Here is a 13652-nt window from a genome sequence, read left to right as displayed (position 1 = left end):
ATTAGGACAGATTTTTCTGGGCCTACTTTATCAGTGCCTAACTCGAATGCCTGGTGACACCTAAGTGAACCACACCTATTCACCGCCCCCCTAACCACACCTACTTTTCAGGTAGGCATTGTTAGGCATTGGAAGGTGCCTCCACTTAGGGTCGCTAGGTGCCAAGTGGAATTCTGCACCTAACTTTTAATTTTTTTAAATTAATTATTCAATTAACTTCAATGGCATGGTCAAACTAATTGATTTAATTTAGGTTAGATGAGGATTTTAGTCAAGCGTTGCTAGGCAGCCTCAATTAAGGTGCCCAGCAGCTCCTAACTAGGATACTGTTTATAGAATCTGGCCCTTAGTTTCTGAGCTCTCATCACACTATATACAGTATATTATACTGTACATTTTGGGAAGTCTTGAATAAGTACATATAATGGTAGTCAGGCCTGAGGAGAGGAAGGTGCAGCCGGTACCTCGCTCCTGGGCCTATGAAGCTCAAGGTGGGGCCTATGAAGTCCAAGAAACATCATGAAAACCGAAACGTCTTTTACTATTATAAATATATTACTTTATTATTATATTAATACCTATACATACTTATCTAAATTTATCAATGTAATCTACGATTGTTAGAAATAAATAATAATATATACACATACATGTGTGTAGAATTTTGTATAAGGTCCCACACACCTTCTTTGTACTGGGGCCCGGATTTTCTCTCAGCGGCCCTGATGGTAGTAGTCACCCTATTTAGTTTTGCATATATGACTATTCATTAGGGACATTCTGAAAACCTGTGAGCCTCAAGTATGGCACTTGTACACCTCTTCTCTACTGTGGAACAGTAGTTGCTAAAATCATCCTGGCAGAGTTGGCATAAGATCCACAATGAATATTTACGAGATAGGGTTTTGTGTGCTGTGCCTATTGTCTGCACATTTCTTTCATGAATAGTAATGGTAGATATCCTGAAAACCTGACTGATTGGAAGGTCATCTAGGCCTGGTTTGGGAGGCACTTGCTCTAGAACCTTAACCTCAGGGTATTACAGATATCTAAGCTTAATGCTACATTCTAGTTTATTTTAAATATAGAACTAATGTTAACAAATGAGAAACTGCTTTGCCTATTGATTTGTAAATTATGATGTTTAGTTTGCAGAAGTATAAAGATGATGTCAGGTCAATAAATAAGGCCTTGTGCTTTATGATTATAGAGTAAATATTTTTTTTAATAATGAAGTTTAAATTTAAGACGGATTATTAAAGTATATGGAGACAGTATGTTGGGTTGATGAGGATATGTGGGGATAGATACACTTCTGGTGTGAAAGATATACACCTCTGAAGTTGCAAGTAACCTTCTGATAGTCCACATTACCACTTTGTTCACTAAAGAAAAGTTTATATCACACTAAGGGCCTTTTTCCTCAAGTCGCAGTAGCAGTGGTATGCGGTGAGGGTTTCAGGGGATTCAGTGAATCCCCAGCTCTACAGCCCTGCTTTTTTTTAGGTTAACTTTTTGCTTGATGCAGTTTGATTTGATGAGTAGGCAGCCTGATCAACCAGTCAAACTGCATCAAGCAAAAAGTAACAGCCCCTAATCCAGCCTCCCCCCAAAAAAAAAAAAAAAAAAAAAAAAAGCAGGGCTCTAGGATTGGGGATTCTCTGACTTTGATTGGCTGAGCAGCATCTACCTGTTGCCTGCTCAACCAATCAAATTCAGAGCAGTGCCCTCAGAGCCTTTAGGGGGTGGGCCAAATCCCCTGAAGACCCTGACTGCAGTAGCGAGTGCATCATGGCAAATGCACCAGAGCCCATTCAATCCCTATGGACTTTGGTTTATTTACTGCACCAGCAGCGCTATTTGGCTGGATGAAAGAGGCCCTAAGACTAATGGTTAGAGCAGCAGGCTGGAAACTGAAGGCCCAGGTTCAAATCCCACAGCAGCTCCTTGCAGCCTAGGGCAAGTCACTTGACTCTCCATGCCTCAGTAGATGACAGTGGCTAACCACTCCTGTGCCAAGAAGATCTCTCATTGTGTGGTCTCGAGGAGTTAACTCGGACTCAAGGGCATATCTAGACTGGCATACAGCAAAAGGGCAAATTCTTCTGAAGAAACACTGTTGGTAGCACTTGAAGCACAAGGAAATTGACAATTGGAGGTTTCTTTATTTATCTCTAGGTTCAAGCCCTCTCAGGATTACATAGGACAGTCCTTGGGGCATGCCGAGTCAGTCAGGTTTTCAGGATATCCACAATGAATATGCAGGAGAAATATTTGCATTTACTGCCTCCTTGATATGCGAATCTGTTTCCAGAATATCCATTGTAGATATCCTGAAAACCTGACTTACTTCCATTAAGATGGAAGTAAAACCCAGATGTCTCAATCCATCCTCCTTTTTCTGGAGCCATATGGCAACCCTACTTGAGAAGTACTGACCTAGATAATTATTTCAGCATGCCTTGTGCTTGCTTGTACTTATCAATCAGTTTCAAGCATCACAGCTGGTTGCAGCTGGGATTCTAGTTGTACCCTGTTGCATGGCATTAACTGGTAGTTTTTAACTGGTAGTTTTGACTTGCTTAACCAAAGCAGGGCTATGAGTCCATTTATATCACGGGTTTTCAAACCCGTCTATGGACACCACAACACAGTCTGGTTTTCAGGATATGCTTACTGAATATGAATGAGAGAGAGTTGCATATAACTGAGGTGACACACATGCAAATATGTCTCATGAATATTCATTGTGGATAACCTGAAAGGCTGAGAAGCTGAGGAGCCCTTAGGGCAAGTTTAAGAACCACTGCATTAGTGAAATACTGAAAACCCATCTGCTCTGGTCCCCCAGGACACTGATGTATACAGAAGGGTATCACCCACCACCTGGGACAGGTTGCCCAGTGGCTCCAGATGTTCAGGACTTACTTTACCCCACCACCTGTATGGAACCTATACTCTGGCTTTTCTATGGAAACCGGCAGGAACAGCATAAGTACATGGTCCATTCAATAAGAGGAGTTAAACCAGGACTGGATTGCCTTGTCTTGAAAACCTGGAGCCAGCTGACAACCTCAGTATCAACCTGTCCTGGAAAAAGAACGAAAAGCCTGAGCTAATTGGCTACCCTAATTTCTGGGAAATCTCCAGACAGCTGGATAATCATCATTGCGGTGAAAGGGCCCTTAGAAGCAGCAGCTGCTGCTGCCTGCCAGTTCGAACTTAATATAACACAGGTACTCTTGCCTTTGTCTCGTAACCCATGGAACGAGGTGTGTTAGCATCATTCCAGATGTTTGCGAAACAATAGGCATCAATAAATCACTGTTATCTGCACACACAAAATGAATAAATAAAATGCCCAGCTGCATCCAGCTGTGATGCTTGAAACTGATTGATAAGTACAAGCAAGCACAAGGCAAGTCTTGTCAGAGTACAGGTAGACAGCTTCCTACAACCCACTGAACTATCAGACTGCTCTCTCCTAGACATTTCACAAGAAAACTGATGAAGAGCCTCTGGAAAGAAGTAAAACCAACTGAAATCAAGGCGAGGATGGCAGATGAACCAGCAGATCTGCCTCGCCCAGCTACAAACTAGCGACCAGTCCTTCATACTGAAGTCTCTCTATCCTCATTCCACCACACCAGCTATCTCGAATAATTTCGTTGTAAACTTGCAGGTCACACGGTGGCATCGAGGATTCAGTTGTACTCTCTCACAGGTCTCTTTTCTAAATATTGCTTCTCAACTTCCAGGAGGGAGAAAATCAGCCGGGGGGGGGGGAGGGGGAATCCCCTTCTCACTTAAGCCTGTCTTATCAATGGATATGAAAGCCCATGCACAGTTTTACAGCTAAATTCTCCTGCAGCCTTCAACGGAATCAGGTTGGTTGGGGTTTTTTTTTTTCTGAATTTCGGCTGAAAAAAAAAATAGTATTAAGGTTCCCCCCCCCCATCCCCCAGTGCTAAATGCAGTCTTTTCAGTGCAAGAGATCGAATTGCAAAGAATCCCACGCATTTACACCTAGTAAAGCCATCTCCATAAGTGCACTGGGGTCACTGTCATTTTGTCCCCCACAGAGAGAGAGAGAGTCGCATCTCTCCGGCTCAATAAAGAACGACAGCAAACGACGAGAGAGGATTTTTTTTTTTTTTAAGAGCAAACTCACGATTTGCCGATTTCCTTCCCCCGATCGCGCCGGACGGGAGCAGAAACAGTGTCCCGGCGGCGACACCATCAAATCGCGGGCATCGGTCCGAAGGATGTCTGGGCATCGAGAGCTCTCTTTGCGGGTCCACCTTGGCTGAACTAATGGGCACTTTTCAAAGTGCCGGCACGGGGAAGGGAGGGCAGCGGGAGGAGGAGCAGCGGCGGCTGCATGTCCCTGCTACACATACACACACGCGCGCGCGCGCGCGCGTTTAGGCGTCCTTCCATGGCAAATAGTCTCTCGAGCGTGTGTGCGGCCATGTGGCGCGCGAGAGGCCGTTTTACTGGCTTCGCTCCCTCCGCGGAGGCGGGAGAGAGGAAGCCCCGCATTCCTGAGCCCTGACAGAGCTCAGGTGGGCGAGGAGGGATTGTGAAAAACAAAAGGAATTGGCCCCAAAATATCCACAAAGAAGAAAATCCTGAGGAAAAAAAAACAAACAAACAACTCTGTGGAGTGACGATGTTCCTAAACGGACTTTATTTGAAAGTGTCAAAGTTCCAAAGGTACACTGAAATCATCCACATAAAATAATTTCATCCACATAAAAGCCTTAAAGGACCTAGTCCGCTAGGGATACAGGACCGGCTCACCACACAATTGTTTCCCACGTATTCACCTTTATAGGACCCCCAGGGACCCCTGAAGAAGACTTTTTGTCGAAATGCAGACCGTGTTGGGTCCTGTATCCCTAGCGGACTAGGTCCTTTAAGGCTTTTATGTGGATGATTCATTTTTATGTGGATGAAATTATTTTATGTGGATGAAGGAAGGAAGAAGGTGTTGATGCCCCTGTACAGGTCATTGGTGAGGCCCCACTTGGAGTATTGTGTTCAGTTTTGGAGACCGTATCTGGCGAAAGATGTAAGAAGACTTGAGGCGGTCCAGAGGAGGGCGACGAAAATGATAGGAGGCTTGCGCCAGAAGACGTATGAGGAGAGACTGGAAGCCCTGAATATGTATACCCTAGAGGAAAGGAGAGACAGGGGAGATATGATTCAGACGTTCAAATACTTAAAGGGTATTAACGTAGAACAAAATCTTTTCCAGAGAAAGGAAAATGGTAAAACCAGAGGACATAATTTGAGGTTGAGGGGTGGTAGATTCAGGGGCAATGTTAGGAAATTCTACTTTACGGAGAGGGTGGGGGATGCCTGGAATGCGCTCCCAAGAGAGGTGGTGGAGAGTAAAACTGTGACTGAGTTCAAAGAAGCGTGGGATGAACACAGAAGATTTAGAATCAGAAAATAATATTAAATATTGAACTAGGCCAGTTACTGGGCAGACTTGCACGGTCTGTGTCTGTGTATGGCCGTTTGGTGGAGGATGGGCAGGGGAGGGCTTCAATGGCTGGGAGGGTATAGATGGGCTGGAGTAAGTCTTAACAGAGATTTTGGCAGTTGGAACCCAAGCACAGTACTAGGTAAAGCTTTGGATTCTTGCCCAGAAATAGCTAAGAAGAAAAATAAAAAAAAAAATTTAAATTGAATCAGGTTGGGCAGACTGGATGGACCATTCGGGTCTTTATCTGCCGTCATCTACTATGTTACTATGATTTCAGTATACTTTTGGAACTTTGACACTTTCAAATAAAGTCCATTTAGGAATATCGTCACTCCACAGAGGAGGGATTGTGATCCACGTGGGAATCGGAGCAGGAGATAGAACTGTGAAGAAACCCTTCTTCCTAACTTTCCTTCTTAGAAATATATATAAATAAATGTAATGTAATGTAATTTATTTCTTATATACCGCTACATCCGTTAGGTTCTAAGCGGTTTGAAGAAAATATACATTAAGATTATAAATGAGAAGTAAGAAGGTACTTAAAAATTCCCTTACTGTCCCGAAGGCTCACAATCTAACTAAAGTACCTGGAAATTAATAAAGAAGAGAAAATAAAGATGGTTGAAAAAAGAAAAATTCTATGTGAATTTATAGGATGGAAATTAAACTGACAGTGAAGAACTGTATGAAAAATACATATGGAATGCAGTTAGAGAGGGTAGGTTACAATCTATTTATGGTATTTGTTTAATTGCACGGTGTTAAGGTGGGTAATTTGGGGGAAGGTTATCTGAAGGTAGGTGAATCTTCTGGAGGTAAAAGAGGAGGGGTTAAGATATTTGGATGAATTTTTTGAAAAGCAGGGTTTTGATTTCTTTTCTGAATGTTTTGAAGTTGTCTGATATTGTCATAAGATTGGAGATGGAATGGTTGATTTTTGCTGCTTGTGTTGCCAGAAGGTTGTCAAACATTTTCTTGCGATGTGTGCCTTTGAGTGGGGAGAAGGCGAAAGGGTTCGAGGTTCTTCTGTTCTAAACTACACTTAGCACAGGGGACTGCATGTAGAATGATACTAATTCATTGGGGGAGGGGGGATGTTCAATGCTCTGAACTGCACAGACAGGGGAAAATGTTTGAGTACCTGAATTAATTCATGTAAACCGTTCTGAGCCTCCCCTGGAAGAAAGGTATAGAAAATGAATAAAAAAAAAAAAGAAAATGATACGGGAACAAATTTGTCCCCACCCCCACCAGATCTGTCTCCATCCCTGCAAGCTCTGTGCTCATCTGCACAAGCTTCCAACACTTTAAAATCACAAGTGTTTGAGGTTTGTGCAGATGAGGACTGAGCTTGAAGGATGGGGCGGAAGCAGAAACAGAGCTCATGGGGATGGGACAGGGATGGAGATAAATCCCTCCGGGATGGGGACAGATTTGTCCCCTTGTCATTCTCTATTCTGAACCTAACACTAATGTTAGAGCTAATTAGCATAGGACTAACGCTGGCATTAATCAGCACAAAAACCAAATATGCACACCAGAAATGGCCATAAAATTGTATTTAAATGTAGTCACACCAATGTTAATGCTATGCCCTCTCGATGCTCAGAGAACAGGGCACAAATAAACCTTATTTTTTACCACTGGAAAAATAACTCCAGATCGGAGCTGGCATGGGGAGGGGGCTGTTAAAGAGAGAATTTCTTGAGATTTCTCTTTAAAATATGCTGGTTTTCATTTATTTTGGAAGTGGAAGGAAATCTGTGCAAGCCTCTATGTGCTGGGTACTGAAAAGCAAATGTGTGTGTGAGTCCAAGCAAATCTGAAAGTAAAAACACACATTGGTGACCGTTTCCTGTCTTTAAATATAAGCCTGAGAGGGGAAGAAAATGGAAAAGCTTCTATTTAAAACTGCAGAAGAACAGCACCCGTGTGTGCTTCAGTCCAGGGTTTGCCTGGCACAAGAGCTGCACTTACCACAAAACTCTTGTGTGCATGGTCGCTGAACAGGGGTGGGGCAGGGAACCCTATATTATCCTGGTAGCCAGTGAGGTTTTTGCTTATTACCTTCTGTCAGTCTTTCTGACCTGGTGCAAACACTTCAAAGCAGAAAGAAGCACAAGGGGCCTTCAAGTTCTGAACAATCAAAAAGCAAATTTTTTGAAGGACCTGGTATGGTCCTTGTTTCGGCATGTCTGCCTGCACCAGGAGTCTATGTAAAACCATATACAGTACATATAATCATACCAATTGACAGGTACAATATATAAAAAGTAAAAAGAAACATAAAACTCACAAAAAAGTTCAATGAATGTAATAATGTTAACAAATGAATTATTGTTGGAAAGGACTGTTTCCAGAAGTGCAAACGACATTGGAAAGCATGTATACGTAGGGAAGTAGAGTACTTTAAAGGGGACCCAATGGAATCAGTTGTAAGATTGTTTAATAAATTATTATAAAATCAGTCCTGGAAGCTTTTGAACAGACCTCGTACATGGGTACTCAGTGGTCCCAAGCTGCAATTTCTATTCAAGCCAAAGATAGCAATACAGCCATTACCAACTCAGTCCTCAGGGCACACCTAGACCCATCAGCTTTTCAAGATACCTAAAATGAATATGCAAGAGATAGATTTGCGGGTACTGCCGCAATTGCATGCAAATCTAACTCATGATTATTCATTGTCGATATCCTGAAAACCCTATGGATTGGGTTGGGAATTCCTGCAGTAGTAGGATGCTGCTTATGGCAGTGACTGGCAGCAGGGGGAATGGAAGGGGAAAAGAGATAGATGCTGAACATGGCAGGAGAAAAGGAGAGATGATGGACACTTGTGTGGAGTGGGAAGGAGGTACTAGAAACCCTGGGAGATACCAGTTATGCTTGTGTTCTATAATGGAACCTCTCTGAGCATCTCCATTTAGACATGCCAAGGCCATGTGAAAGGTACCAGCACTGGTTGCCGTACATAAAGAAGGACACGGTATTACTCGAAAGGGTCCAGAGAAGAGCGACTAAAATGGTTAAGGGGCTGGAGGACTTGCCGTACAGTGAGAAAACTGCGCCTCTTCTCCCTTGAAAAGAGGAGACTGAGAGGGGACTTGATCGAAATGTTCAAAATACTGAAGGGAATAAATTTAGTAGAGAAAGACAGACTGTTCACCCTCTCCAAGGTAGGGAGAATGAGAGGGCACTCTCTAAAGTTGAAAGGGAATAGATTCCTTACAAACATAAGGAAATTCTTCTTCACCCAGAGAATGGTGGAAAACTGGAATGCTCTTCCAGAGTCTGTTATAGGGGAAAACACCCTGCAGGGTTTCAAGACAAAGTTGGACAAGTTCCTGCTAAACTGGAATGTGCGCAGGTGAGGCTGGACTCATTTAGAGCACTGGTCTTTGACCTGAGGGCCGCCGCGAGAGCAGACTGCTAGGCAGGATGGACCATTGGTCTGACCCAGCAGCGGCAATTCTTATGTTCTTAAAATTTGATGCAAATGCTTATAATATTAATTTCAAAATGAATTCCATATACAGTATAATCTCGTTATAACAGACTTCAAGGGACCTGGAAAAATAGTCCATTATATCCAGAGCTGCATCTTTTTAAAACTTTATTTAGGTCAACTTAAAACAACGTACAATCAATGAACAACAGTTACTGCACAAGCATATCAGCAACATCAAGAACAAAAACTCAGCAAAACATTGGCATGGCACGAAATGATTGCAAAACTAGAATACTAAATGATGTTCTAAAGCAGTGTTCTTCAACCACCGGTCCATGGACCAGTGCTGGTCCGCAGAAATTTCCTGCCAGTCCACAGGTCCAGCACATGTATCAGGCCCGAGACAGTGTTCTTCAACCGCCGGTCTGCGGTGCGATCGATGCGGCATTATCTTCGGGCCAGCTCCCTCTTCCTCCCTGCCGCAGTGCACACGGGCAGTGACTCCTACACACATCATGCGCCTGAATCGGAAGTCTTCTCTTTGACGTTGCACGGGATAAGGCAAGGGATAAGGCATGGGAAGTGCGAGGAGCCGCTGCCCGTGGCTGTGTGCACTGCAGCAGGGAGGAAGAGGGAGCCGGCCCGAAGATAATGCCGCATCGATCGCACCGTGGACCGGCGGTTGAAGAACACTGTCTCGGGCCTGATGCATGTGCTGGAAATTTAATTTTGTTTAACCATTAAGTTAATGGTTAGTGGTAGTTTAATTTTGTGGTTAACCATTATGTGTTGTTAATAAGATTATATTGTGTGTGTATATGAAAAATAAATGGAAACAATAGTGTTACAATTAGTACTATTATGGGGGCGGGGTCTGGCCCATGACTTAACCCAGTGTTCTTCAACTGCCAGTCCACGGACCGGTGCCGGTCCACAAAATAATTATTTTATTTTTGCTGGTCCATAGGTGTCAAAAGGTTGAAGAACATTGTTCTAAAGCATTATGTCATACTGTACTGGAAAGAAAAATACTCTGTCATTTTCTTCAGGGCTGCATTTTGATACTATAACACCGGCACATCATGCGCCTTGTAGGCGGAGCCTGCATGTCCGTTATAGCCGAACAAAACCACAGCTAAAAGCGGCTCTGGGGACCAAATTGGTTGTCCGTTATATCCGAAAATCCATTATATGCAAGTCAGCTATATGCGATGATTTTCTGCATGTTAACAAAGGTGCACGGCCGGGACCAGTGGGTCTCGTCTGCTATAGACGAGGTTCCGTTATAAGCGAGTCTGTTATAATGAGATTATACTATATTAAAAATCAGGGTTAACAAAGAACACAGAATTATAAGCAAGAAGACAAATTCTGAGGACAAACATGCAGGAACAGAAGGAAAAAGGGTAGAACTGCAATATTTTAGAAAAGGCAACATTGAAGGGTAACATAGTAGTCAGGGAAGAAAAAAGAGTAGAACGTTTAAAATAAATACAGTAAAACCTTGGTTTGCAAGCATAATTTGTTCCAGAAGCACGCTTGTAATCCAAAGCACTCATATAATAAAGCAAATTTCCCCATAAGAAATAATGGAAACTCAGACGATTCGTTCCACAACCCAAAAACTTTAATACAAAATACTATATATACTTGTATTGCAAGATCTCGCTCATTTAGAACAGTCACTACACTCCTGCAGCGTCAGAGAGAGAAGAACCATTGGCTCAGTTGTGATGTGTGTATACTGTATGTACTTGTATTGCAACACATTGCTTGTATATCAAGTTAACATTTAATACAATGTTTTGCTTGTCGTGCAAAACGCTTGCAAAATAAGTTACTTGCAATCCAAGGTTTTACTGTAATTGGAAAGGAGATCTGCAGTAATGTTATCAATGAAAAAAAGATTTAATTATCGAAGGCATCTATGTAAAGAAAGGTTTTTAATGAACCTTTAAACCTGTCTAGTATAGATTCTTCTCTTATATATCCAAGGAGTCAGTTCCACAACTGTGGTGTGACGACCGAAAAAAATCTCAGCCCGTCTTTTGCCAATAATCTTTAGGCAAGGTACAGAAAGAAGGTTTTGATCAAATAAACACAAGGATCTGGAAAAAATGTGTGATATCAATAGTCTATCTAGGAAAATAGGAAGATTAGACTGGCAGATCTTGAATGATAATAATACAATTTTGTACAAGCATGGTCTCTACTGAAAAACACCATCACAGAAGCACAGAATCTACACATTCCGAGGATATCCAAAGGAAGGCGTAAAAAGAACAAAGGTGAACCAGCTTGGTTATCCAAAGAGGTAAAAGACGCAGTGAGGGAGAAGAGGAACTCGTTTAAAAAATGGAAACGAGAAAAAACGATGGAAGCCTGGAAATGTCACAAAATCGACCAAAAAAAGTGTCATAAAGTGGTAAGAGACGCCAAAAAAGTCTATGAGGAGAAGATAGCGCAGGAAGACAAAAACTTCAAGCCCTTTTTTGGATATATAAAGGGAAAGAAACCAGCAAGAGAGGCAGTAGGCCCTCTCGAAGATCATGGAAAGAAAGGGTCAATTAAAGAGGACAAACAGGTTGCCGACAGGTTAAATTCATTCTTTGCTTCAGTCTTCACAAATGAGGACACTTCAATAATGCCAGACACAGGGAAGATATTCACCAGGGGGCACAGAGGAAAGCCTAACAACAGTGAAAGTGACGTTGGACATGATTTACTTTCAGATTGACAAACTAAAAAGCGACAAATCCCCTGGACCGGATGGAATTCACCCGAGAGTATTAAAAGAACTTAAGGAGGAAATTGGCGAACTATTACAAACCGTAGCTAACATGTCAATTAGAACTGGACAAATACCAGAAGACTGGAGGATAGCAAATGTCATCCCAATTTTCAAAAAAGGATCAAGAGGGGATCCAGGAAACTACCGACCTGTGAGCCTCACATCGGTTCCAGGAAAAATAATTGAAACACTAATCAAAGAGAACATTGTACAACACTTGGAAGACCACAATCTAATAAGGGCTAGTCAACACGGCTTCAGGAAAGGGAAATCATGTTTGACAAATTTACTACAATTCTTTGAGAAAGTGAACAAACAAATGGATAGTGGAGAACCAGTGGATATAATTTACTTGGACTTTCAGAAAGCATTTGACAAAGTCCCTCATGCAAGGCTTATGAAGAAACTACTAAGCCATGGAATAGGAGGAGAAGTACACAGGTGGATCGGCAAATGGCTTGAAAACAGAAGGCAAAGGGTTAGCATAAATGGGAAATTCTCAGACTGGGAGAAAGTGACTAGCGGCATGCCCCAAGACTCGGTTCTTGGGCCTATCTTGTTCAATATTTTTATAAACGACCTGGAAGAGGAAACAACATGCAATATAATAAAGTTTGCAGATGATATAAAACTATGTCGGGTGGTTGGCTCTCTAAGGGACTGCGAGGACCTCCAGAAAGATCTGAACCAGCTGGAAACGTGGGCGATAAAGTGGCAGATAAACTTTAACATAAACAAATACAAGGTGATGCATCTAGGAAAGAAAAACAAGGAACAGGAGTACAGGATGTCGGTGGTGAAGTTAGCAAAATGCGAACAGGAAAGGGATTTGGGGGTACTGATTGACAGTACCCTAAAACCATCGGCACAATATGCGGCGGCGGCGAAGAAAGCGAACAGGATGTTGGGCATAATTAAGAAGGGGATTACGAGTAGAACGGAAGATGTCATAATGCCACTTTATAGAACAATGGTCCGACTGCACTTAGAATACTGTGTCCAACACTGGTCTCCATACCTTAAAAAGGATATAACTCTGCTGGAGAAAGTGCAGAGGCGAGCCACGAAACTTATCAAAGGAATGGAACATTTGAGCTACAAAGATCGACTCAGGAAGCTGGGACTGTTTACCCTTGAGAAGAGAAGACTGAGAGGGGATTTGATAGAGACTTTTAAAATATTAAAAGGATTTGATAAATAGACCAAGAAGCAGCATTACTGAAATATTCTGATGTGACACGGACAAGAGGACATAGCCTGAAACTGAGTGGCAGCGGGTTTAGGACAAATGTCGGGAAATTCTGTTTCGCACAGCGCGTGGTGGGTGCTTGGAATGCACTCCCGGAGGAGGTTGTGGAGGAGACTACTGTTCTGGGATTTAAGCGCAAGTTGGATGCACACCTTCTTGCATATCATATTGAGGGATACGGTAAATCCGGGTCTCCAAAAAGGAGTACCTAAATGGGCCGCCGCGTGTGCGGATCGCCGGACTAGATGGTCTGATCCAGTGAGAGCGTTTCTTATGTTCTTACATTATATGGTGGGACTTTGGGAGCCAGTGTGCATTTTTTAGAAGTGGTGCTGCATAATAATTTTTTTAATTTGTTATGATTTTTATTGCGGTATTTTGGATTAATTGTAGTCTCCTTAATTGTTTTTGAGTGATGCCTTTTAATAAGGGAACCTAGACCTCTAGTATCCATTATAGAATGCAAGCATAATCTACTATCGGCATACCTATCATTTAGACACCTACTGTTGCACCAGCAGTAGAGTTAGCCTAAGTGCAGGCACCTAAATGTGGCAGCGATGCATGTAACTTACATATTCTATAGGTTATCCCCCAGATTATATATAGATAAGCCAAAGTTAGCCACCCAAATATGTGCATGGAACTCAGATGTGCATGCAAACTA

General features: G+C 42.5%; 1 protein-coding gene across 2 annotated transcripts in view; it reads right to left on the bottom strand.

The window, feature by feature from the left end:
* ARHGAP24 (Rho GTPase activating protein 24) overlaps positions 1-13652 on the bottom strand; it is an 833428-nt gene that overhangs the window by 780852 nt on the left and 38924 nt on the right. The window contains exon 1 of one of the 2 annotated variants that reach the window (XM_033914704.1): positions 4172-4453. The exons of the other annotated variant lie outside the window; for it this stretch is intronic. Within the exon in view, the coding sequence (XP_033770595.1) occupies positions 4172-4277 (106 nt within the window). The 5' untranslated portion in view covers positions 4278-4453. Of the gene's footprint in view, positions 1-4171; positions 4454-13652 lie in introns of those variants that run through there. 2 annotated transcript variants of the gene reach the window in all.

The sequence above is a fragment of the Geotrypetes seraphini genome, chromosome 1 (assembly GCF_902459505.1).
Source record: "Geotrypetes seraphini chromosome 1, aGeoSer1.1, whole genome shotgun sequence".
Lineage (NCBI taxonomy): Eukaryota > Metazoa > Chordata > Amphibia > Gymnophiona > Dermophiidae > Geotrypetes > Geotrypetes seraphini.
This window is presented reverse-complemented; position numbering and strand designations above follow the sequence as displayed.